Genomic DNA, 23,020 nt, shown 5'->3' on the forward strand with positions numbered 1-23,020 from the left:
GTTGATAAGGATAGTCAGCCGAGGATTTATGTAAGCTGAATCTGCTGGAGCCAGGATAATGACGGCTTCGATCCCGATTCGGCCTCTTAGGATGGGAACACATATGCATACAGATAGCTATAAAACGGTGGTTGAGACTGTTCAAGAATATATATATTTTATATGTATGGTCGCATAAATCTCCATAAGTACGTTGCAAACTTTTTACTAAAGTCAATATACAATCGGCAAGGAAAAGTATACAATACTGCTAAAGTAGGCGGGGCTATCCTACATTTTCATAAGGCACTATTCGAAATTAGTTTTCTTGAAACGCTCAGAGAGTAAATGTTAAGCACAAATAATTTAGGCTACTGTAAGATTAGAGCGACAAGATGATCGATATTTTGTCGCTGCCGCGGCGAAATAAGGTGTCCGGAAACCCGGCCCTGCTGAAGATGATATCCTACAAGACTGGACTACCCATCAACAGTCTACCCGGATGGGAGCTGATCCCTCTTAACTGCAAGCTGCCAATGCTCAAATGTCCCGGCAATCAGGTCATATTCTCCAAGAACAAGATCGGACAGGACGTAAGTGCTACCAGTAGAAAACAAGCTAGAACATTACTTATCATCATCATTCATAAATATCCACCAGTTCAAGAGCGGTAAACAGGAGTTTGAGTGCTCCGTTACCGAGCACATCCCGGAGTACAATCCGCTACACGACTCCAACCTAAAGACGTTCTACTCCAACGAGCGCAATCTGAAGCGGTTGAGGGAAAACGGAGAGATAACGCAGGACAACGATGTCATCTGCAATCTGAAGGACTTCAATCAGCATCGCCAGGAGCTGCACAAATCGCAGTTGTACTACATTTTGCAGGCATACAAGCGCCGCGAGTCGGAGCAATATGATCGAATGCTGATCGCCAACGCAGAGTCCATCACAAAGAAGGATCACCAGAATCTCGCAGCCCGTCACCAGTGCACTGAGGAGGTTCTTGCCAGGAAGAAACTACAGGAGCAGGAACGCCACGAAAGAAAGGTCCATCTGCTGAATATCACATATGAGAAGTTTAAGCGCTTGGAGAACCTGGCCACCATGCAGAATATGTTGCTGGAGCACCGCAAGATGCTGACAAACATGCGTGTGGCTGCCCACATAAGCATGTGCCAGGATTTGATGAGAAAGCTATTGATCAAACAGAAGAAGCTCTTCCAGTTCAAAAAGGATCGGTTCAACAAAAACATGCGAATCCTGAGGAAACAAAGGCTGGTAAAGAACACTGAGCACCAGATTCAGTCGTGGAGGAAGCGACTTGATGAGCGAATTGCTAATCAGCGTAGGATCGAATACCTCCTGCAGGAAGTGCAAAAAGAGCGCGAGGCGTTTATAGACAGGCACAAAGCTCATTATAGAGAAAAGTGGCAACGTATTCAGGACGAGATTAAGGAAAGAGCTCAAAAGGCCATCACTGCTCGTCAACCCAAAAGAAAGCGCCGCAAGAAGAAGAAGTCGACACTTCAGGAACGAAAGCCATCTTTCTGCGATGAGTATCAGGCCACCTTTGAGGGATTGTTAGACAGTGACCTTTGTTACGCCTTGAATGCAGCGATTGCCATGGAGGGTCAGACCGCTCTCAGCTTCGCACCAGACGACCCCATCTATAAGGCGGCACAATACATACTGGACTACATAATTTCTGGCTTAAACGATGATCTCAGCGAGGACGAGTGTGCCTTGCAGGTGCTGATTTCGCGAATTAAGGATTTTGTCTGCGATGCAAAGAAATATGTGCACTACGTAAGTGTTAATTGCAGTCCCTCTTGACATACCACTAATACATTCCGCCTGCAGAAAGCTTATCAGATCATTGGATTCGCCAGAGACCACAAAGCCATGGAAGTGCCGCCCTCGATGGCCAAGCAGCCCAAGAACCACTCGCGCGCCTCCCATGTGTCGTTTAGCGGCGTAGCCAGCACCATTGGCGTGGGCAGCTACGAGATTCATCCGTTCGTGGACGTCCGTCCATGCAGCGAACGTCGGGCCACTCCGGCGGGATCATTAGCCTCTCTGGTAGTCAGCCAGATCGGGGAACAGGTAATACAGGACAAGGTGCGCCTGCCGCATCTAAATCGCAACCAGATCGTGTTCATAGAACACTACCTGGTGAAGTTCAAGCGGGATCTACTGGTGGGTCTGGACAAGCTTGTCTTTGCAGCGATTCAGTGCCACTTTGAAAACCGTATGATGGAGGTACGCGAGGAGCTCCTGCTGCTTGACAGGAACTATTTGTTCGAGCAGATTGCCAGGGGCATCCTCAGCTATGCGGTTAATCCGCTCAACTATCAGTCGGTGCTTAAGCTGGCCGTGAGCGTCCAGTCGTGTGAAATCATTTGGGAGCTGCAGCAGACTATGCTCAAGCCAGGCATCGATCCCCGGGGCCAGAATCACCCAGTGTCCTGCGGCACCGAACAGGAACGCGAGACCCTGGCTCTCTGCATACCCTAGGATCCTGTCAAGCAGACAGGGGAAGGAAAATGGATCTTAAAGCAGGATGCCTTAGCTCCGGCGGGACGTAGCCCTAAAAATTACTTGTATATTTCGTTTCCGAGGCCCTTACATACTTCAGAGTCCAGGAATATTCATTTTAAATATGATGTCCTAAATTTATGTACTATACTTTCTTTTTTCGTTTAAAATGCTTCCTTATAAATAACTTGCGTATAACTTCAGACCACTGAATCCTTAAAAAACTCAAAGGTCTTGAGATTTGATTGTGGAAAACAAATCAATTTTGGTAAATGCACTTACCCTTGTCACTGTGCAAGGTTTTTTCACTGCGTTTCATATGTTTTTCCTAGTAAACACTATTAATTTGATTTTTTATTCAAAAGCGTGGAAGCAACAGCTGGCAAAACACAAAACCAGGGGTGCGTCGGCTGATACATTTCGATAACCAGGTCTGCCCTGTTTGTTATCGATATTATTCCCCGAAATGTATTGTAGAAAAATGCAGACAAATTCATTCTACTTTTAAACAGAAGCGTAATTCCTAATTCCGTAAATATTAAAATGAAAGAACTAAATCCATTGGAATTGAAAATGTTTTTATATTTCACGTTCCTCTACAACTAACTCACGCTATAACTATTTGGGAAAATTAAACGGAGCTCTATAGGAATACATCATTGAGTTAAAAGGGGCGCCCGGTGCGCCTAGAAAAGGAAATGGAAACACTTGAGGAGGTAGACTGGCTGCGGCCGATACGGCGGCTTTGGTGCCTCGCTTCCGCTTCTGTTTGGACACAGGAGCTGGGTGAGGCTCTTCGCTGGACTCCGAGTCATCGCTCTCGCTGCTGTCATCTTCATCTTCGTCGTCATCTTCGTCGTCATCTTCCTCGTCATGATCCTTTGGCTCTACCTTCATCCTTTTCTGTGTCGACTTCTTAATCTTTTTTATTGATGCCTTTTTGTCCTTCTTGGGTTTTGCTGAAACTGGAGCTGGGACTGTGCCAGCAGGAAATCCAAATCCTTGCTCGCAATGAAAGGCATTCATCTGCTGCATGGCAAACTCCACAAACGACTGGATGGCAATATTTAGATTGGGCGGGTTTGGACAGTTCTTGAGACCATGATAGTTGCCGGAGCAATTACGACATATCATCTGACACTGGAAGGAGGTGTGGCCCTGGAAGAGAAGATGTTGTTAAATTGGGTAACATTCTTTTAAAATATTTACCTTCTTGTCGCATATGCCACACACATCCACGGTTTTACCCTTGTTTTTTTGCTTTCTGGCCTTCTTGTCGTCTTCAGGTTCGGTGCTTTCCTCCTCATCCGTAATGGTAAACTGGCGCTCCTGAGAGCCCATGCAGACAACATCCTCCTCGGTGCTCTTTTCGATCGCCGCCTTTTTACTCTTTGCCGGCGGATGACTCTGTTCCTTATCGGTGTCGCTGTCCAAAGATGAAGAGTCGGAGGACGAAACAGGTTTTACAGCCTTTGGTTTCGGAGTTGATGCTACAGGTGTTTTGCTGGCCTTCGCTTTTGGGGACGACGCCACCACTGCCTTAGGGTTCACTACCATTTCCCCTGGTTCGGGTTCAGACTCCTCTTCCGAAGTAGATGATGACCTGGAGGAGTTAACCTTTTTCTTAGGAGATTTGGGCTCCGGTTTGACAAATTGCTTTATTTTTGACTTGTGCTCCAGTTCCTTCTCCTTCTTGATATTGATTAGCGGCACAGTCGGTTCTTCTGAAGTAATAGGCACATCAGGTGGTGCAACAGATACAGGTGGTGGTGGCGTCAAGTCCGCAGCGAAAGTAACAGGTGGCAGGCTCTCCTGTCTGATGGAGGAGGGAGCAGGCGAGGATCCAGGCAGAGGTGGGTCTTCGGTAAAGTCCCCCACCTTATCAAAGTACAGCATGTGACTTTGGCCCGGACTGACATGCTGATCCTTAGCTTGCCACGAGTTGTTACGACCACCACGCCTATTAGAATCTCTGCCGCGGTTCCCTCTCCGGCCGCCCCAACCACCACCTCCTCCGCCACCGCCTCCTCCGCCGCCGCCACCGCCTCCTCCGCCACCGCCTCTATTCCTTCGCCCCCCTCTCTTGTTTGGCTGATGATTATCCAGCTCCTGTTGGGGATCTCTGAACTTGTTAAACGCGTTCCCATTCTGCCCACCTTCTGATCCAGCGTGCGGCCAGTTTCCATTTTCGGGCCGATTTTGGCTGTGGTTGCCTCTTCCCCCGCCGCCACTGCTGCGCCTCTGCTGATTGTTGCGGCCGTGATTTGAAAACGGTTTTCTGTCCTCTCCTGAGAGGTTCCAGCCGGATTGTCCTCCACCGTTGTGCATTATGGAATTGGTAATATTTATAAAACCGCCGAGTCGCGGCGCACGTGTTGAGCCGATTGGGATTATCGATAAGATCCGATTGTTGGTGGGACTGCCGACGTGGCTTCTTTCAAGCCAAAACTATTAATTATATGTATTAAGCTTGAGTACCTTATATATAATATAATATATATATAATACTGTGACAAATACTTTGACACAATACATGTAATGGACAAAGTGAAGTGACCAATGAAAGCATTACTATAAGCTTTAATATAAGGTTACTATAAGCTCTAACATTTATAGCTAGTTTCGATAGTTTCTGAAACGGGCACCTCTGAAACCGTCAGATGGACGAAATTCAGTTTGGCCACAAATAACACGCTATGAATTCTACCAATCCGAAGAAAACAGAAGATAATGGTCGCCATGAACGTCAATTGCAGAGCCGCACCAAGGACTGGGGCAAAACTAAGTTCAAGCCAAAGAAGTATGTCCAACCGAAACCAGCGCTCGTGCCACAGGCAACTGCGACGCCCTGGCAGCATGTGAAGAACGACATAATTACGGATTCGTCGGACCGGGGACACCAGGATGTGGACAGCGAGGACGCAAGGCAGTTCATGCAGCAGCGTCAGAAGAATCACCGGCGTAATGTCATAGAAGCCAACCGGTCGCAGGATACTATATGGGAGCCCTTCAACGATGAGAAGCCCTCCACGGAAAGAAAACAACAGCTCTCCACGGACGTTGAGAACTTCACTTTTAAGGAGCGCAACTTTTTCCGAAAGCACCTTACACTGGGCTTCAGTTTAACTCAAAAGAATGCAACACTCAAATCTGCCCTAAAGGACTTGAAATATAAGCAGCAACAGGACAAGTTAGAATTAGAACGTTCGAATCATACACGTCGAAATGTGAAATCATCTATTGCTAACGATGCAAAGGGCAGCAATCCCTTTCAGAAAATGCGAGATAATGCACATCCTTATCGAAAGAAGGGACAGAATACGAAAAATCCTTTTCAAAAAGGGCCACATAGTGAATAAGTTTAGTTTATCCCCTACCCCTTAGGTGACTTCACAACCCAACTGGCAAAACATGAAGTATCAATTCAAAAATAAATAAAAGATTCTTAGTCGGGTGACAAATCAGAAATGTATACACAACATTACTACACACTTTATGCAAATCTTAAAAATAGTGGTACAAATACATGTGGAATAGGTCGGCGAAAATAAATAAACTAAACAGAGTTCGGCTCCTCCTCCGTTGGGAGGAGCAAGAGGAGATTGAAGCGGCGCCCGCTGCGCCATGGTTCCAGCCAAAAATCGTCCAAATGCAATTTCAGCCATGTACATTGGAAAGCTTGGCGATAAGGTGGTTAAACTTGCCGTTGGTGGTCACCGACTTTTTGGCCGATCGCACTTGTTCCGGCGAGTGCTGCAGAAAGTAAACGACGATAAATTCGAGTGTTTGATTGGCTTCCTTAGGGTACATCATGTTAAAGGTATAGTAGTAGCAGATCAACTGGGCCAGAATGTCCGGCAGGTCTTCATCTTTGGCGGCGAATGTGGCCATTATCTGGCCTTCGATATAGACCTTCGCCTCCATTTGCGATTCCACGCCGTCGGTCGTTGTTATGGGTGAATCTGTGGGAAGATTAATATTTTAATAAGTATTCTAACACTTTTAGTAATATTAATTTTAAAATAAACATTTTGTGTACTTACTGACTAGAGCCACCCAGGGGGCGTTTGTGGGATTCGTGCTTTGCAGTGATTCCTTACTAAGGGAACTGCTCTCGAGGTGCTTGAAAATGTAGTCGGGATCCTCATTGAAATAGTACGCTATGCCACGCAGGAAATTAGCGTTGGTTTCCTCCAAAGCGCTGATCTTCTTGTTCTTCGAACTCTTAAAAAACCTGAAAAAGCGATCCTTTTCGCCAGCCAAGCGCTTCTCTAGAGCCCGGGGATCGATGGACATAAGCAGCTCAAAGTGCTGGTACAGCACAGCCTTGTCAAAAATATATGGCCAATTGTCCTTAATGGCCGTTATATCCGGGATCTTTTCGCTGTTATTAAAAAAGGAGCGCTGCAGCGGGAAGCACTCTTTCATGTATTCGATTATTACGGACTGTTCCAGTGGGGAACTGCCTCGGTAGCTGGAGATTAGTAACTCCTTTTTGTGCTCCAGATCCCTGTTGAGAGCCAGCGATTTTGCATCACCATTGGAAGCACCACCTCCGAATTTTCGTTTTTTATTAGGGATGTGGATCTCAAAGGTTCCTGAGCTGCCGCGTTTCTGGGGTTTGTTTAGTGCATTGTTCCGGTTGATCATCTTGGATATGAGCGATTGCGGAGTGGTGGCTATAAACTGTCCCTCGCGGTCTTTTTCGAGTAAGGAGTCGGGGTACTTTTCAGCCGCCTGCTGGGCGACCTGTCGGAAAATCCGTATGGGAATGTGGGCGGATATTTCACGGAGAGCCTCCACCAAAACATTTGCCAGTGTATTCAAGCGCTTGCCCAAACTTCCTTTTCCCTTCAGTAGTTTCATTATGTCCCCAGGCACCTTGCTCCAGGGTATTGAGAACTCCTTGAATAAAGCAGAACTCTTTGCACTTGATGGCGTTACGCTGGACAGCGACATGGTCTCGTCATTAGAGACCGTCGAATCGTTCGGGTTCGACACAATACTATTGTTGGCATAGAAGCTGGGATCCACCGAGCTGCCGGCGCGTTCGGATCGGTTGAGGGGAGATGGCGGAGGAAGCACCACATACTCCTCCGACTCGGCGAGGAGCATCAACAGAATCTTCTCCTTGGCGGCGAACAAGAGCACGTCGTCCTCGCAGATCTCGCAGCCGTTGCTCTCCAGGACAATTGTGTTGCCGCACAGGCCGTATTTATGAGCTACCGAATATAAATATATACATAAATTAATATTTATATAAATTAGATAAATATTTACAATTATTTAATTCCTATCCTAGATAAATATATCATGGTCAAATTTATATTTTTAAATGCAGAAATGCCATGGACCCAAAAGATTCTTATTAAAGAGCCAGTCTTGGCCACTGGCTAATAACTTCCAACTGGGCAAAGTTCATAGTAATACCGGATGAATAGATACCCAATTCGACGGACGCTCCTTACCTTTGTCGATTACATCCTTTCGAGTGGGCAACGACATGAAGGTCTTCTTGATCTTGCGATCGGCGCTGCATATGGTAATTAATACTTTGTCAGCCAGCTCGGTCTTCGGCTTGCCCTCGTCCCGGTCGTCCTTCTGGCCAGCCCCAGTGGAATGTGTCGGTTCTGCGGCTAAAAGGCAAACGTTATCAAGGAAACCAGACTAGCTTTAAGCAAGTTTGCTAACCGGGGGCTTTCTCACCGCAGCTCTCTGGCTTTTTCGCTCCTCCTGTTTGTACACCATTTTCGATTGTTGTTGCCTTTGCGAGTGCGGCCGGCGCTTGGTTTGGATTTTGATTCGGACTGATCGGCGCCTGCTGGGTGCTATGATCGCCGCCGGAACTGGCGGGCGGTGCGGGGGCAACGTCCATGGCTTCTATTTGCGTTTGCGCGACTCCAACCAAGCCCTGTTATTCGTGTGTTTGGACCGTGCCGTGAAATAATATTGCAGAATAGGGATGTAAAAACTACATCGATGCTTGGTGCGCTATCGCGGTGTTATCGATACTCCGCACCCAGTGTGACCGTCGAGGGCTTGGCATAAATAAATAAGCCAGCGGCCAGCATTGCCACATAGTCAAAATGTTGCGGGGAACACCCTTTTCGTTTGCTGATGCATTTCTACTTATGGTCATATTTCCTATTTTGTATTGATGTTATCTTATGTTACGATCGAAAAAAATAAATCCGATTTGTGTGCGTATTTTTCGACTTGTTGCAGCAATGACCGATAATAATCGATAACATGCTAATCTCGCAGACCGATAACATGGGTATATTTAAACTGGCCCTGAATGGTCGCACATTTGTTGCTTCAGCTTCACGTTGAGTCGCGTTTATTTTTGTTTTCCTCCTTGGTTCCTGTTTTTCTCCTTTTTAAAAACACTGCAAGCCGTCACAGGAAACAATTAATCCAGGAAATCCTGAGTCCATCGAAAGCACCTTCACGATGCACTGACGAACCGCTGAGCAAGGAACGGGCATCAGGCCATTAAAATTCACACAAGGCAGCTATTTAATGTTTTTTATAAGCGGATGATGTACTTAATCTTTCCGCGCATGCCAAACATTACGTGAGTGACTCGCCTCTGGCAAATAGTGGGAGTAATTTAAGTAACTTGGCTATTTACAAACCGCAGGATGTTTCTGGAGCTTGCGATCTTATGCCTGTGGGTGGTCGCAGACGCCAGTTCGGCCAAGTTCGGCAGCACAACGCCCGCAAGTGCGCAGCAGTCGGATGTGGAATTGGAGCCCATCAATGGGACTCTCAATTACCGATTGTACGCCAAGAAGGGCAGGGACGACAAACCCTGGTTTGATGGCCTGGACAGCAGGCACATCCAGTGTGTCCGACGTGCCCGCTGCTACCCCACCTCGAACGCAACCAACACCTGTTTTGGCTCCAAGCTGCCCTACGAGCTAAGCAGCCTTGATCTCACCGATTTCCACACTGAAAAGGAGCTGAACGAGAAGCTGAACGACTACTACGCCCTGAAGCACGTGCCCAAATGTTGGGCTGCCATACAGGTGAGGAATCTTAATAGCATATAATGTAATGATTTCAAGGGGTGGGGCCGAGTCTGTATTGAAATACATATTGTCACATTATTATCTGATAAGGAAGTGTATTAGAAACAAGTTAAGCACACAAATTTGGCCTAACGATATTTTGCCATTTAATTACGCTTTGTGTTCAAGCAGTGAAAGTAATATATGATTTGCTTTATAATAGGAAGATTCAGATATAGATACATATTCAGTTGTGGCTTAAGTTTTTCTGTAGATATTATTGTATTTCAAATCTTTTTCTTCGATATTCCGGATTAGTTTAACACACCCATTTTTACATGTTTATAGCCCTTTTTGTGTGCCGTCTTTAAGCCGAAGTGTGAAAAAATCAACGGCGAGGACATGGTCTACCTGCCATCTTACGAGATGTGCCGAATTACCATGGAACCCTGTCGCATTTTGTACAACACGACGTTTTTCCCGAAATTTCTTCGCTGCAACGAAACACTCTTTCCGACGAAATGCACAAACGGAGCACGAGGAATGAAATTCAACGGAACTGGCCAGTGCTTGAGTCCTTTGGTTCCGACAGATACGTCAGCCAGCTATTATCCTGGCATCGAGGGCTGCGGCGTGCGATGCAAGGATCCACTCTATACCGATGATGAGCACCGGCAGATCCACAAGCTGATCGGATGGGCTGGCAGCCTATGTCTTCTGTCCAACCTTTTCGTGGTGTCCACCTTCTTCATCGACTGGAAGAATGCCAACAAGTATCCGGCAGTGATTGTGTTCTACATAAATCTTTGCTTTCTAATTGCTTGCGTCGGGTAAGTTTTTAGCACTATTTTGTATTAGTATTCTAACTCAACCATTTAATTTCCTTGCAGCTGGTTGCTGCAGTTTACTTCGGGCTCGCGAGAGGACATAGTATGTCGTAAGGATGGAACGCTTCGCCACTCAGAGCCCACAGCCGGTGAAAATCTTTCTTGTATAGTGATATTTGTGCTGGTCTATTATTTTCTCACCGCTGGAATGGTTTGGTTTGTGTTCCTCACCTACGCCTGGCATTGGAGGGCCATGGGCCACGTCCAAGATCGGATAGATAAGAAAGGTTCATACTTTCACCTCGTGGCCTGGTCACTACCCCTTGTGCTTACCATTACCACGATGGCTTTCAGTGAGGTGGATGGAAATAGCATTGTGGGCATCTGCTTCGTAGGTTATATTAATCATTCAATGAGGGCAGGACTGCTTCTTGGTCCGCTCTGCGGAGTGATCCTCATTGGTGGATATTTCATCACCCGCGGCATGGTGATGCTTTTTGGACTAAAACACTTCGCTAATGACATTAAATCAACTTCGGCGAGCAACAAAATCCATTTGATCATCATGCGCATGGGAGTCTGTGCTCTGCTTACTTTAGTTTTCATACTGGTGGCCATTGCGTGCCACGTTACGGAGTTTAGGCATGCAGACGAATGGTCCCAGAGCTTCAGACAGTTTATAATGTGAGTGTAAATACTCGTTTATAACTTTTTCCATACGCCTCAACATTAATCGATAATTCTTTTGTTTAGCTGCAAAATTTCTTCAGTTTTTGAAGAAAAAAGTTCCTGTCGAATTGAAAACCGGCCTAGTGTTGGCGTTCTTCAATTGCATTTGCTGTGTCTCTTCAGCTCTGGAATCGTGATGTCCACCTGGTGCTGGACACCATCTTCAATTGAGACTTGGAAGCGTTATATAAGAAAGTATGTTTCGCCGTCCTACCAAAATTTGCATTAGTTATCATTACTATCGATTTTAAAACCTTTGCAGAAAGTGTGGTAAAGAGGTGGTCGAGGAAGTGAAAATGCCGAAGCACAAGGTCATTGCCCAGACATGGGCCAAGCGCAAGGATTTTGAGGACAAGGGCAGGCTCTCCATAACGCTCTACAACACTCACACGGATCCTGTGGGGCTCAACTTCGATGTGAACGATCTGAACTCTTCTGAGACGAATGACATCTCATCAACTTGGGCTGCTTACCTCCCGCAGTGCGTAAAACGTCGCATGGCCTTGACGGGAGCAGCGACAGGTAATTCGTCAAGCCATGGACCGCGAAAAAATTCCTTGGATTCTGAGATAAGTGTGAGTGTTCGACATGTTTCCGTTGAATCCCGCAGAAATTCGGTGGACTCGCAGGTATCAGTGAAAATAGCTGAAATGAAGACCAAAGTGGCGTCCAGATCGAGGGGAAAACACGGAGGCTCTTCCAGCAACAGGAGAACTCAAAGGAGAAGGGATTATATAGCAGCTGCCACTGGGAAAAGCAGTAGGAGAAGGGAAAGCAGTACTTCGGTGGAGTCGCAGGTCATTGCGCTCAAGAAAACGACCTATCCCAATGCTAGTCACAAAGTGGGCGTGTTTGCTCATCACAGCTCCAAGAAACAACACAATTACACCAGCTCCATGAAGCGAAGGACTGCTAATGCCGGACTGGATCCCTCTATTCTTAATGAATTCCTGCAGAAAAATGGGGATTTTATATTCCCATTCCTCCAAAATCAGGACATGAGCTCTAGTTCGGAGGAGGATAATTCGCGAGCATCCCAAAAGATTCAGGATCTTAACGTGGTTGTAAAGCAGCAGGAAATAAGTGAGGATGATCACGATGGAATAAAGATTGAAGAACTGCCAAATAGCAAACAGGTGGCATTGGAGAACTTTCTTAAAAACATAAAAAAATCGAATGAATCCCATTGTAACCGACATTCCCGCAATTCCGCAAGAAGCCAGTCAAGAAAGTCCCAAAAGAGACATCTCAAGAACCCTGCTGCTGATCTAGATTTCAGGAAGGACTGTGTAAAGTATCGGTCTAACGACTCACTTAGCTGCTCCTCTGAGGAACTGGACGTAGCTTTGGACGTAGGAAGCCTTCTTAACAGCTCTTTTTCTGGAATATCCATGGGCAAACCACATAGTAGAAACAGCAAAACCAGCTGTGATGTGGGCATTCAGGCTAATCCTTTCGAGCTAGTTCCCAGTTACGGAGAAGACGAACTGCAGCAGGCCATGCGACTCCTAAACGCAGCCAGCAGACAAAGAACTGAATCAGCCATTGAGGATTTCGGAGGAACAGAGCTGCAGGGCTTGTTGGGTCATTCCCATCGGCATCAAAGGGAGCCCACGTTTATGAGCGAGTCGGACAAACTTAAAATGTTATTGCTTCCTTCGAAATAGCAAGACTAGATGAGCAATTGATGCATTTACTTAAGGTTCAAAAACTCGTACAATATTGTAGTTTCTGCTTTAAGATTTCAAATTTCAAAATCTTATCAATTTTACGAAAACTACTATTGTTAATTTTAATTCTTCAACGATTTGTAAGAATTTATTGGTTCACAAGAATTGGAAACCGAAATGATATTTAAAACAAACAAGTACGAAATCGTAGCACACAAGCCAGAGCAGTTTACATGCGATGAACATTTAGATTCTTCTTAATCGATTACTAGAACAGACTGAGCGAAACTAGAACTACGAATACTCATAGTCATTAAGCTGCAAATTTTATTTTACAAATTCATTTTCCCATTTAGCTTGTAAGCATTCGAATCTCTGTGTACGTTTGTAAATGACTGTTTCCTTAATCCTGGTACTCACGCCAAAGTAAATGCCAAAGAGGATAATAATTTATTTTCATTAATTTTCTTTGCCGTGGGTACAGGACTTAGAATTAGAATGTAGATTATACATTTACACAAATCGTACCTCAGAAAGTGCCTTCAAGTTTACAAAATCATACATCATACTTTGTGTAACTAATAAACGATTTTAAATCCTCGAGTCCTAGCCTTGCTTCAATTTCTGTTGATTTAGGAGCTTAAACTCCGGACCCCACACGACGTTGTTGGCGAACTCGCCGAGTAGATAGCATACCAGGTTGAACCCCACAAGCAGTGCCAAAAACACGTAGCGCAGGTATGCGGGCAGCACTTCCAGAATGGGATACACCCACTCGCCACTGAAGTAGCGAACAATGTGCAGCCAGATGATGTAAAGCAGGATGAAGGAGACGTTGCCCGTGATGCCCGCCAATCGACTCGGATAGCGGCGGAAGCAGGTAAACAGGTCCATAATGGCCAAAAGGGCCACATTCGTGTGTACCACGTGATTCAACCAGCTGCAAATATTGAGAAACAAACACAGGTAAATCAAAACACAGTAACTTAAACCGGCGGAAAAACGTAAACACTTGCCTGGGGAAAATCGCATCCAGCGCTGAGGGAAAGATGAGCTCACGGTCCCATACGTAGATGACCCAAAACGAGAGGCAGACATTGTGGGCCACAGGGAAGGCAAAGGCGGCGAACACGTAGTCCCTCACCGATCGCAACATGGACTTTGAATCCCCGGAGACCTTGTTATCGCCGAAGAGATCGTTCAGCAGAGCCAATGAGTGGTAGATGGCCTGCAGAATGACGTCCAAAAAGGTAAGGTACTTGAACTTGCCGCCCCAGCGCGCCTTCAGCTCATCCTCGTCCAGCAAATCCGTGGGCCAGTGCACCCGGAAGTAGTGGAAGTATATCCCGTACGAGAACTGCGCTGCCGCCAGGAGATGGACAAGGAATCTCAGATATTTAAAGGCCCCGCTCGTATAGGCATCGTTGCAAGTGTTCAACTGGGCTTTAGTGGCCTCGACAGCTTCCTTGGCGGCATTGAACTCGCGCACCTGCTTCTTGCTCTTGCCCATTTCCGCCAGAAAAAGTACTAAGGGCACCGCACGCTGAGCAAAACAAAACAAATAAAGGTAGCCAACAGCTGATTAGGGCGCAGCACACGTTGAGTTTCATGATAGGCGTTCTCAAGCTAGACCTAGCTTTTTAAAGCCAAATCGATATGGTAGCGCCATATCGAAGTTTGAAAATCGGTTTATTCGAAGCTCCCCACCTGAAAACAGTTTTCGCAGCAGATGAAGAGTTTAATCGCTTTATTATGGTACTATAATTGAATAACAGTGGTATTCAAAGATGACGTTGAATCAGAGTGCTTGATATGAGGAGTTTAATCGAGAAGGCATTTTTGCATTTTGGTTAATCTACTAAAACCTATCGAAAGTCGCGCGCACTCAATAGAAACTACGGCTATAATCTCAGTTACAATGTATGCGTAATAAGAATATAATGAATATCATTAGCAAACGGGTTTCCCTATTACGATTAAAGACTCAGAATTCAATATTACTGTAAAATATATTATCGAGTTGATGTTGCAAGTTTCGTTTATTATTTCTCACATATTTTGTACGCCTTCTTCAGTCAACTTTGCAGTACGATTGTACATACATACTTATAAATACATTCTTTGGCTGAGAAGATCGAACAATATGAGCAAAATGTATAATCGAGACCTGCCCATCACAATTTGTATTTTGTGTCTAATTAACGCAACTACATCGAACAGAAACGGGTCACAGCCTACTCCTAGTTGGACTTGCGCTTGGCCAACTTCACTTCCTTGGCCCAGACGGTATTGTTGAGGAACTCGCCCAGCAGGTAAAGTGACAGCGTGAATCCAACGACGGCCGCGAAAAACAGGATGCGTTGAGGAAGCTGGAGAACCTCGAGCACTGGATACACCCAGACACCCGAGTAGTGCTTCACCACGTGAATCCAAACCAGGTAGGCGCCCATGAAAATGGCCAGTCCTGCTAGTCCTTGGCTTCGTTTTGGGTACGACCTGTACGAGATGAACAGCTCCAGGACGATGAAAACCACTATGTTGGTGTGCAGGACGTGGTTGAGCCAGCTGAAAGAGTCAAGCGAAGATATTATCAGAGTGCCATGGAAAAACAATAGGTGAAAACAAGACATTACGGACCAATTCTTGTAGTGCTTTAATTTTATCCCCAAACATATTATGACGTTTCAAGCTTTGTCGTAGCAAGCTATGTGAATAAATTAATTACTTTGAAGTAAAAGCCAGAGCCTCAAAACGAGATTATAGGGTCTTAAGGTTAAGTGTCTAGGTAGCATTTTATGAAGATGCTTTATTACTGAAATTAAAAGTAAAACGTTGATCTAATTCCTTCAAATGTATGAATACTTCTCAGGATATACATATAATTTAAAGACATAGTTCCAAGTAAATCGAACTTAAAAAGCATGGATATAAATAAGCACAATTACCACAATACCTTAAATAGGCATGTCAGTGGTATACAAAATGGATATGGCTTGAATTAGACATGCTTAGAATGCTAATCTGGTCATGATACGCGAACTCAAGCGATGAAAATAATTCACTTTGTTGACCAGAATATGCCTTCCTGCCAGCAAGGCCATCTTGGTTTCAACGGTTTTTGAGGTCTCACCTGGGGAACACGGGGTCCAGCACCTTGGGGAAGACCAGCTCCCTGTCGATAGCGTACAGTGTCCAGAAGGTCACGCCCACGTTGATAGCCACTGGAAAGGCCAATGTAGCCATCAGCCAGTCCTTGAACCTGCGCACCGCCGGAGGTTTCTTGGGTGTCAGCTCATTAGTGCCCACGAAATCGTTGACCAGCGATACAATATAGTACAGTGCCTGAATTATCTGTAAGTGCAAGAGCATTTGACGTGTGTGAGATAATGCGAATGCGGCTAGAATTGAAGGGTTGCTTAAGTGGAGTGGAAGGAATTACAGTTAGCGAAAAAACGTTGCACAAGCACTTCCTGTACAATTTCAGCAGCAATAAGGAAAACACGTGAGTTTGTTAGTAAAGCACTGAATTTGGAGGGATTCAAGTAGTTGCTTGCGGTGGAATGGTATAAGAAACATGCGACATATATTTATTGCAAATACTGCTTAAACAAAAGTTTTCAATAGAAGATCTTCAAAAAGCTCTAACTTTTATACACTGGAGCCCTTGATAAATCCTTCTCTTCGTCACTCAAGAAAATCCCATGATTCTAACCACTGTCCTATTCATTTTCTCTGTGCATCTTAATAGATGCGTTCGTACAAGTACAATCAGAGTGAACTTTAAACCGCGCTGCGTTCGTGATTCTAATGGCAGATGGATATTACCGCATCCAGGAACGTTAGGTATTTGAATTTGCCCCCCCAGGGATGATGGATCCGCATCTCTGGCTCGCTGGTGGGGAACTGCACGTAGTTGTAGTCGTAATAGATGCCGTAGCCAAATTGCACGGCCGCCGTCAGGTGGAGCAGAGTCCTCAGAGCCCCGTAGACGCCCTGGTACACGGAGTTGCCTCGCACGGATGCCATTTTCCTGCTGCAGCTGCTCTGCTCTCGATTGATTTTTCACGGCACCAAAACACAAACAAACCGGTCTGGTCTGTCGCTCCGAAAGTACTACTGCTTGCGAGTCGCAACCACCCCAAAAAAAGGGGCGAGCGGTGGAACAGTGTGCCCGAGCTGGAGCAGGGCCACAATACCAGGTGTTCGGATATACACATATATGTATGTACCTCCATGTAGGGTTGTAAGGTACATCGAGATTTATATGAGATAAAGTTTTAACATTTCAATTCTGGTCTGAGTACATTTATGAAGATGTGAATTTATTTCAAATTAACAGGAGCTTATTTGAATTTGTAAGAATTTTTGGTTTTTAATTTATAAATTCATGATGTAATTTCATAAAAATATTATTTTCTTCAAAACCATTCAGGAATTGATATTGTAGTCAATTCTTTGACGATAATCATGAACGAAATTTCAAATATTATTCACTATCCTCTACCCTATGAAGCCATATCATTTAGGTTGTATCAAAATACATTTTCAGAAGCCAAAGGTATCTTTACTCACTACAAGCGATTAGATTTGAGTGTATGGGATCGAACTAGAACATCAGGCCATTACAAATCCAAAACCAGTTATGCATCGCCTTCGTTTAACCGGTGTAGAGATTTTCGATATGAACTCATCGGCTTACCGCACAAATAAAAGTTAGGAACTTGAATTTTCCGGCGAAGGGCACCGTGTTGGGCATGTCGAGTGTGTGGAAGATGTAGACGCCATAGTTGAACTGCAGCACGGCTGTAAAATGGAGGAGCAACTGCACCGCCTTGTTGAAACCCGGCGAAGTGGAACCTTTGCTAGTCGATTTTGACTTGGGCTTGGCCATGTTGAATCTCTTGGTGCCAGATATGTACTGATTGCGGAGTAGCCAGAGTCCAGTCACTAGCAGCAAGGAATATACGATTGCATACAGTAGTCACTCACTAAGAACACCTCCGAACAATCGCGAAACTCTTCGAAGTACTGCTACAACATAATCGACTGTTCACTGTATGTATTTTCGCTTTCGCTTTGAAACTGATAAGGTGCGCTTATCAGCCGCACTCTCAATCGCCGTAGTACAAAGTATTTCCACTTCAGAATGAATTGGCAGAAGCTAAAATGAAATCCGAAAGCGGTCGCCTAATCCGCATCGAAACGCCTCCGTCCCACGTCCCTAGATCCGTGCATATCTACGGATTCATGTCCTATGGCAACGGGGGGAGGCACGCGCCTTTCCAAGCGTGTCTATGAATAGATGTGGATACACATGAGCCACATTTATGAGCCGGGGGACAAAGGCTTCTGGAAATATCTTCGCAGCTAATGGCAACTATCGATTCCCGGTCCCATCACCCAGCCCCACCAATCCACCCCCTGTGAAGGTCAAGGAACAAGGCCATCGCGACAAAAGGCACCGCTAACTGAATTACCTGGTAAAATTATCAGGTGCTCTCTTGGTTCTTTGTACCTTCGCCGCTACACGCGGCCACAGGGCCATCTGCCCTAAGGAACATTTATAATGTTATCATAACGAATCTATTGATCTGTATAGAACACACAATCTTTAAAATGTAAATCAGATTATACGTGATGATCCATTGGTGCTTTCGAATCAAGTTTCTATGTCTTATTTTTGAGAACCTTAATTAGATGGTCTCCTCGTCAGTGTCCGCCCCGATGGCTTCCAAATTGATTTCCGTAAGCTCCTGTTCATCCACCACACTAGTGGCGTCCAGATCACCAGTCTCCATTTTGGGGATTTCTTCCTGGTCCTGCGACTCCTTGGCAGCCTCCTCCAAAGCTCCTCTCTGCTCGAACATGGGATTGTCAAAGGCTCGCTCTCTCACCTCGCCACTTTCCGGGTCGTAAGCCATAATTCCCAGACGATCCACACCAGAAGCTCCTCCTTCACTGGAGCCACCCCCTGCACCACCATTGTCGAAGCGGTTAAACAGCAGATTCCGGCGTAGTCTTAGTCCCAAGTGACGCCACCTCCATCGACGGGGGTCGTGGATCCACTGTGGTATGCGGTTCAGGTAGGGGTTCTCAGGCATAAAGTGCGCCAAAATGACCACGGAAACCAGACCCACCAGTGCCATGCAAAAAAGGATAAGAACAATCGAGGAGAAGCTAACATTCGGATTATAGGGTCGACCAGAAACTTTTAACGTTGTTCCTGTCTTGTTCCATTTGTGTTCGTTCTGCTGTAGAAACTCCAAGCTCCGTTCACTATATTTATGGCGATCAGTTACTACCGCCTGCAGGCAGTTTCCAAACTGCTGGGAGCCCACAAAATCCACGTGCAGGCCGATCTGATCCTTCAGGCTCTCCTGGCTGATAAGGTTATTTATCTGGGCCACAAACTCCTTTCTACTGCCCTCGGTGCAGTGGGTCGTGGGCGTGGACAGAATGGCCCCGCAGATTAGGCAACACGATCCCAAGGGTCGAACTGGAGACAAGCAGTGGGGCGTCTCGCACTGCTCCTGGACATTGTGGCAAACGGGTTCCAGCAGTCGCTCGAAGTCCTTGTGGCAGCCACACAGCTCTCCTCTGTAGTACTCCACCTGGACGTACTCGGCATTGTAAAAGAGAAATTGGCCCAGATCTCTGCTGATAAGTTGCTCCAAGTACGTTTTGGAAATGGACGAGCCAGCCAGAATAAGTTGTCCCAGCCTCAGATACTGCACGTTTTCTAGGTCAAAGGACAAAGGTCCGTGCCCCTTGATTATGACCTGCTCGTCATCACAGGGAATCCTCTCCAGCTCTGGTGTGAATGTGGAAAATTCCTTAGATTTGTCCGTCCAGGTGCCAGGGTCGAACCATTTACTAGACTTCGGTGGCTTCAAATAGGCCCTCTTCTCCTCGCTCTCACAGGAGGGCTGCTTATCAGATCCAAAGGTAATGGTGGATTCCTCTGCCAAGAGGATCGCCCCTTCTCTGGGGAAAACCAAGCCATCAATGGATATGTCCTCGGGCAAGGGCAACAGGGCTGGGTAGTACTCCGGAAAAACGACCAAATCCTGTGCACATGGCAAGTGGTCATCTAGCCAGGCGGAAGGATCATTGAAGTCCATTCCACCGCCATACCACTTGGTGGCCAGTGCCACTTGGAGCCAGACCAATGCCCAGATCAGCCAACGCCAATGCAAACACATCGTGGGAACTCAGTGAACTCTAAACTAAATCTGAAACGTTCGGAGAATTCCACTCGATGATGTTGCCTTCTATTTGGGGGCGGATAACAATCAGAATTGGAACCAACGAGAGCAAATAAACACAGGGGAGAGCAGATGTAAGGGAAATCAGGCTGATGGGGACAACTCATACCCTGTAACTTTGGGAACATAAGAACAATAGTTACTATTCAATGCTTTTGAAAATCTCAATGGAATTTGTAGGAACTAGAATAATTCACTTCGAAAATTACAACATGTATATTGTGTTTGTAAATGACATTTGGAAAATCATGGAATTCATGGTTTCTATGCTCTACACAGATTTTGCTTATATTTTTTTTTTAATTCTAAACACAGCTAATCCTATTAGGGGATCGAAACCTAAAGATGGTGCGCTCACTAAATCTTTTCTTTAAATATATTTCACTAATAAATTCTTTCGAAGCGAAGATAATTTGGCAAAAAACATACACAGATAATTTCACATTTGCTTCAACAATGCAATTGTTTGTCAGAACATAGTTAGTTTATTTTTATTTTGATTTCGCCGATATAAACAATTTCAGCACACCAGATTCTTGAAATGCCCAGAAGACCAGAAGAAAGGTAAAAAATCGACAACGAAAATAATGAACCGGATGGTAGTGGCACCGAAAAGTTCTCGTGATCGTTTCAAGGGACTACATAAAAGAAAAAGATCTGTAGATATAAAGCACTTTATGCTGACCAGATCAAAGTACTTTTGGCGGGACAGACGGCGTTAATCAAGGGCAAGCAAGGTCATGCAATAACAAACTAAGATGTTCCTGGAGAGCCGCACGGAAATGGAAAGTCGTGGTGTGGAAATACATATGTACATAAGTAAAAGCATCGTATCAAAAAGGAGCACCATTCATTCTCATAAATAAATGCAATTAATGCAAAAATGATCTTCATTTCTGGGTCATATCTTAAAGAGATTGTGCAGAAATAATGTCAAGTTGAGAGAAATTTATGGGAATAATATCAGAAGTGCACTCAATACATGTTCGTTATATCCCACTTTAAAACCGAATTTCTCTTAAATGACTTTAATTTCCCTATTTAATAAATTTGTCTTCTTTGGATGGGGTATAAATTATGAAATATATAAGATAAAATTAAAGTGTAATTACATGAAAGCAAGTATGTAGACCTATTTTCAGAGTGTGTGCCGAAATTCAAGACATATTTATTTACCCATTCGAAATGAAATTCGCTTTCGACAATGAAACATTTGCTTGTGCCAGTTGCCAAGGAGCTGCGAGAAAAATGCAATAATCCATCGATTTTCAAACAATTTAACGATATGTAAATGAGGCGTCAGAAGCTCCGAATAGCAGAATACCAAATCGAAGCCAACTGCCACGTATGGCACATTTACATTGGCGCCCATCAGATAATCTCGCATTCGTCAGTCCCATACATTTTTGGCCACAGGGAGCCGCAAGAAGTGGAATCGAAAATCTGGAAAACCGCGAACATCTGAGCAAATAAATACTTGGGGCGAGGAAAAGCCGAAAAACGCTTTCCCACCCGGAATGTGCATTGCCATCAGTGAAAAGTGCAGCGCGAATGAGGAAATTCGGCGAGCACAGCTCCCGTGTCTGCCGGATACTCCTCCGTATTCCACAGTTGTTGACCCCGCCTGGCCGATAAAAAGAGCGTGCAAGTATGAGAAAATCGAAGGGGAAAGGGGGCGATCCCCAGCGAGCAGACAAACAAATAAACAAACATATGGCACACATAAACGCGAACATCGGCATACGGGCATAGAATATAAATAATTTTTCCTTCGCTGATTTTTCTCGTCTCGAGCTCAACACTTGAAGCAACCGAGGCTGGCCGCATTTCCGTCTTGTTTTTTAATTTCCCATAATTTCTCACATATGTATCTTTGAATCTTTGTGGCGCTTTCGATGGGCACGCCGTAAATTAACTTACCAGCGACCAGTAGGACAGCAATTTGATTTTCTGGGGCAGCGATTCGGGGACCAGGCGGCGATTGAGGCTCGTCTTCAGTTTGTAGCTCCTTTGGATCTCGAAGGAGCTGTAGTAGAGTCCATAGGCGAATTGGCCCAGTGCACACAGGTGTATGATTGTCACAAAGACGCGCGACTTGTAAAGCTCAACTTTGGTCATCTTGTGGATTTTTCACAGATCCTACACAGGAAGAACCAGAGGAGACTTCACGTTACACGGGCAGAAAAAATGTGCAAAATGTTCGCCAAGTTTTAATTTGCTACATTTTAGTATTTTGGCACGATGCACGGCATGTACAGTGCATAATTTAGTTGTATATCTAAATCAACAATTGTGACATTTTCATGTAGTACAAATTGCTAAGTAAAAAAACTTTTTTTAGGTAACGATTTTTGAAAGAAAATATTTAGGACCCTTGATAAAGGGGACCCTTGATAAATTTAAAATAAATTTTTATACATTATATTAACATTTTAAAAGAAGAATTTGTATTGTTTTTCCCTGTGCTTTGCGGTAGGGCGAAAGAAGTGCATTAAAATCGTCGTCAAGGTGTTTTGGCTCTTGAGTCAAGACACCTCGCGTTCGTCAACTCAAAGCGCGCACAAATTTAAATCAATATTTGCGTCACCGACATAAATATTAGAGGAACGGAAACCTGGCCAGGAATATCTTGAAAAAATCTTGAAAATCTTGGCCGCCCTGGAAGAAGTTCCCCGTGGCTCTTGTTTATAAATCGGTTATGTTAATAATTTAATGGTTTTTATGGCCCTTAAAAACAATTGTTGATTGCTTTTCGTTTGATTTCCACACTCTGAACAAATCACCAGGTCCCCGGCACACGCACGCTAAGTATTTTCCTGATTTCTTTTTGGCTTCGCTCGGAGGAAGTGCTCGGCTGCGATTTTCCCTTGACCGCGGGCACAACTGAGCGTATGGAAAACTGGAGTCGCACTGTTGCCCATACGCCGTGTTGCCTTCTGCCTTTTGTACTCGTTTCCATTGTACTTGGCTGTTGCTTCTGTCTCTGCCTCTGCCTCGGT

At 45.1% G+C, this 23,020-nt stretch overlaps 8 protein-coding genes across 12 annotated transcripts; 3 read left to right on the plus strand and 5 right to left on the minus strand.

The window, feature by feature from the left end:
• Nucleotides 1-263: 263 nt before the first annotated feature.
• On the plus strand, nucleotides 264-2,654 carry LOC6730430. Its single transcript, XM_002077575.4, has 3 exons — nucleotides 264-572; nucleotides 640-1,788; nucleotides 1,843-2,654. Exons 1-3 carry the CDS (start codon nucleotides 375-377, stop codon nucleotides 2,494-2,496), a joined length of 2,001 nt encoding a protein of 666 aa, XP_002077611.2. The 5' UTR covers nucleotides 264-374; the 3' UTR covers nucleotides 2,497-2,654.
• A 424-nt stretch (nucleotides 2,655-3,078) lies between these two features.
• Nucleotides 3,079-4,939, minus strand: LOC6730431 (protein mushroom body miniature). The gene is made up of 2 exons (XM_002077576.4): nucleotides 3,727-4,939; nucleotides 3,079-3,675 (listed from the first exon to the last, which is right to left on the minus strand). Exons 1-2 carry the CDS (start codon nucleotides 4,843-4,845, stop codon nucleotides 3,136-3,138), a joined length of 1,659 nt encoding a protein of 552 aa, XP_002077612.1. The 5' UTR covers nucleotides 4,846-4,939; the 3' UTR covers nucleotides 3,079-3,135.
• Nucleotides 4,940-5,130: 191 nt separating this feature from the next.
• LOC6730432 lies at nucleotides 5,131-5,989 on the plus strand. The gene has a single exon (XM_002077577.4). It carries the CDS (start codon nucleotides 5,214-5,216, stop codon nucleotides 5,874-5,876), a length of 663 nt encoding a protein of 220 aa, XP_002077613.1. The 5' UTR covers nucleotides 5,131-5,213; the 3' UTR covers nucleotides 5,877-5,989.
• LOC6730433 lies at nucleotides 5,967-8,562 on the minus strand. Of its 2 annotated transcripts, none has more exons than XM_002077578.4 (4): nucleotides 8,224-8,562; nucleotides 7,986-8,153; nucleotides 6,561-7,739; nucleotides 5,967-6,479 (listed from the first exon to the last, which is right to left on the minus strand). In XM_002077578.4, exons 1-4 carry the CDS (start codon nucleotides 8,390-8,392, stop codon nucleotides 6,175-6,177), a joined length of 1,821 nt encoding a protein of 606 aa, XP_002077614.1. In that variant the 5' UTR covers nucleotides 8,393-8,562; the 3' UTR covers nucleotides 5,967-6,174. The 2 variants fall into 2 exon arrangements, with proteins under 2 accessions (XP_002077614.1, XP_016022899.1); XM_016179255.3 differs by having other exon boundaries at nucleotides 8,209-8,562.
• Nucleotides 8,563-8,718: 156 nt separating this feature from the next.
• LOC6730434 (protein smoothened) lies at nucleotides 8,719-13,359 on the plus strand. The gene is made up of 6 exons (XM_002077579.3): nucleotides 8,719-9,094; nucleotides 9,161-9,548; nucleotides 9,879-10,360; nucleotides 10,421-11,041; nucleotides 11,111-11,281; nucleotides 11,349-13,359. The coding sequence occupies exons 1-6, from the start codon at nucleotides 9,057-9,059 to the stop codon at nucleotides 12,751-12,753; spliced, it is 3,105 nt and encodes a 1,034-aa protein (XP_002077615.1). The 5' UTR covers nucleotides 8,719-9,056; the 3' UTR covers nucleotides 12,754-13,359.
• Nucleotides 13,184-14,328, minus strand: LOC6730435 (androgen-induced gene 1 protein). Its single transcript, XM_002077580.4, has 2 exons — nucleotides 13,773-14,328; nucleotides 13,184-13,696 (listed from the first exon to the last, which is right to left on the minus strand). Exons 1-2 carry the CDS (start codon nucleotides 14,264-14,266, stop codon nucleotides 13,363-13,365), a joined length of 828 nt encoding a protein of 275 aa, XP_002077616.1. The 5' UTR covers nucleotides 14,267-14,328; the 3' UTR covers nucleotides 13,184-13,362.
• A 158-nt stretch (nucleotides 14,329-14,486) lies between these two features.
• Nucleotides 14,487-22,976, minus strand: LOC6730436 (androgen-induced gene 1 protein). Of its 4 annotated transcripts, XM_016179252.3 has the most exons (4): nucleotides 22,825-22,976; nucleotides 21,942-22,160; nucleotides 15,887-16,107; nucleotides 14,487-15,321 (listed from the first exon to the last, which is right to left on the minus strand). In XM_016179252.3, exons 2-4 carry the CDS (start codon nucleotides 22,137-22,139, stop codon nucleotides 14,997-14,999), a joined length of 744 nt encoding a protein of 247 aa, XP_016022900.1. In that variant the 5' UTR covers nucleotides 22,140-22,160; nucleotides 22,825-22,976; the 3' UTR covers nucleotides 14,487-14,996. The 4 variants fall into 4 exon arrangements, with proteins under 4 accessions (XP_016022900.1, XP_044778271.1, XP_002077617.1 ...); XM_044922336.1 differs by lacking the exon at nucleotides 22,825-22,976 and having other exon boundaries at nucleotides 21,942-22,379; XM_002077581.4 differs by lacking the exons at nucleotides 21,942-22,160; nucleotides 22,825-22,976 and adding an exon at nucleotides 17,456-17,675.
• On the minus strand, nucleotides 17,821-20,279 carry LOC27206534 (protein amnionless). The gene has a single exon (XM_016179251.3). It carries the CDS (start codon nucleotides 19,956-19,958, stop codon nucleotides 18,450-18,452), a length of 1,509 nt encoding a protein of 502 aa, XP_016022903.1. The 5' UTR covers nucleotides 19,959-20,279; the 3' UTR covers nucleotides 17,821-18,449.
• Nucleotides 22,977-23,020: the final 44 nt, after the last annotated feature.

This window comes from Drosophila simulans, chromosome 2L (assembly GCF_016746395.2).
Source record: "Drosophila simulans strain w501 chromosome 2L, Prin_Dsim_3.1, whole genome shotgun sequence".
Lineage (NCBI taxonomy): Eukaryota > Metazoa > Arthropoda > Insecta > Diptera > Drosophilidae > Drosophila > Drosophila simulans.

Bases quoted from the DNA above. Each gene is read 5' to 3' on its own strand.
- LOC6730433 (XM_016179255.3), bottom strand. From the start codon at position 8,392: ATGGACGTTGCCCCCGCACCGCCCGCCAGTTCCGGCGGCGATCATAGC. The intron at 8,154-8,208 runs GTTAGCAAACTT...TTTGCCTTTTAG, and splicing joins CTGCGGTGAGAAAGCCCCCG to CCGCAGAACCGACACATTCC. The intron at 7,740-7,985 runs GTAAGGAGCGTC...TATATTCGGTAG, and splicing joins AAAGGATGTAATCGACAAAG to CTCATAAATACGGCCTGTGC.
- LOC27206534 (XM_016179251.3), bottom strand. From the start codon at position 19,958: ATGTGTTTGCATTGGCGTTGGCTGATCTGGGCATTGGTCTGGCTCCAA.
- LOC6730432 (XM_002077577.4), top strand. From the start codon at position 5,214: ATGAATTCTACCAATCCGAAGAAAACAGAAGATAATGGTCGCCATGAA.
- LOC6730431 (XM_002077576.4), bottom strand. From the start codon at position 4,845: ATGCACAACGGTGGAGGACAATCCGGCTGGAACCTCTCAGGAGAGGAC. The intron at 3,676-3,726 runs GTAAATATTTTA...CTTCTCTTCCAG, and splicing joins GTGGCATATGCGACAAGAAG to GGCCACACCTCCTTCCAGTG.
- LOC6730435 (XM_002077580.4), bottom strand. From the start codon at position 14,266: ATGGGCAAGAGCAAGAAGCAGGTGCGCGAGTTCAATGCCGCCAAGGAA. The intron at 13,697-13,772 runs GCAAGTGTTTAC...CAATATTTGCAG, and splicing joins CTGGATGCGATTTTCCCCAG to CTGGTTGAATCACGTGGTAC.
- LOC6730434 (XM_002077579.3), top strand. From the start codon at position 9,057: ATGATGTACTTAATCTTTCCGCGCATGCCAAACATTAC. The intron at 9,095-9,160 runs GTGAGTGACTCG...TACAAACCGCAG, and splicing joins CCGCGCATGCCAAACATTAC to GATGTTTCTGGAGCTTGCGA. The intron at 10,361-10,420 runs GTAAGTTTTTAG...ATTTCCTTGCAG, and splicing joins TTTCTAATTGCTTGCGTCGG to CTGGTTGCTGCAGTTTACTT.
- LOC6730436 (XM_016179253.3), bottom strand. From the start codon at position 16,782: ATGGCATCCGTGCGAGGCAACTCCGTGTACCAGGGCGTCTACGGGGCT. The intron at 16,108-16,581 runs GTAATATCCATC...TTGCACTTACAG, and splicing joins ACCTAACGTTCCTGGATGCG to ATAATTCAGGCACTGTACTA. The intron at 15,322-15,886 runs GTGAGACCTCAA...TGACTCTTTCAG, and splicing joins CTGGACCCCGTGTTCCCCAG to CTGGCTCAACCACGTCCTGC.
- LOC6730430 (XM_002077575.4), top strand. From the start codon at position 375: ATGATCGATATTTTGTCGCTGCCGCGGCGAAATAAGGTGTCCGGAAAC. The intron at 573-639 runs GTAAGTGCTACC...AATATCCACCAG, and splicing joins AGAACAAGATCGGACAGGAC to TTCAAGAGCGGTAAACAGGA. The intron at 1,789-1,842 runs GTAAGTGTTAAT...TTCCGCCTGCAG, and splicing joins CAAAGAAATATGTGCACTAC to AAAGCTTATCAGATCATTGG.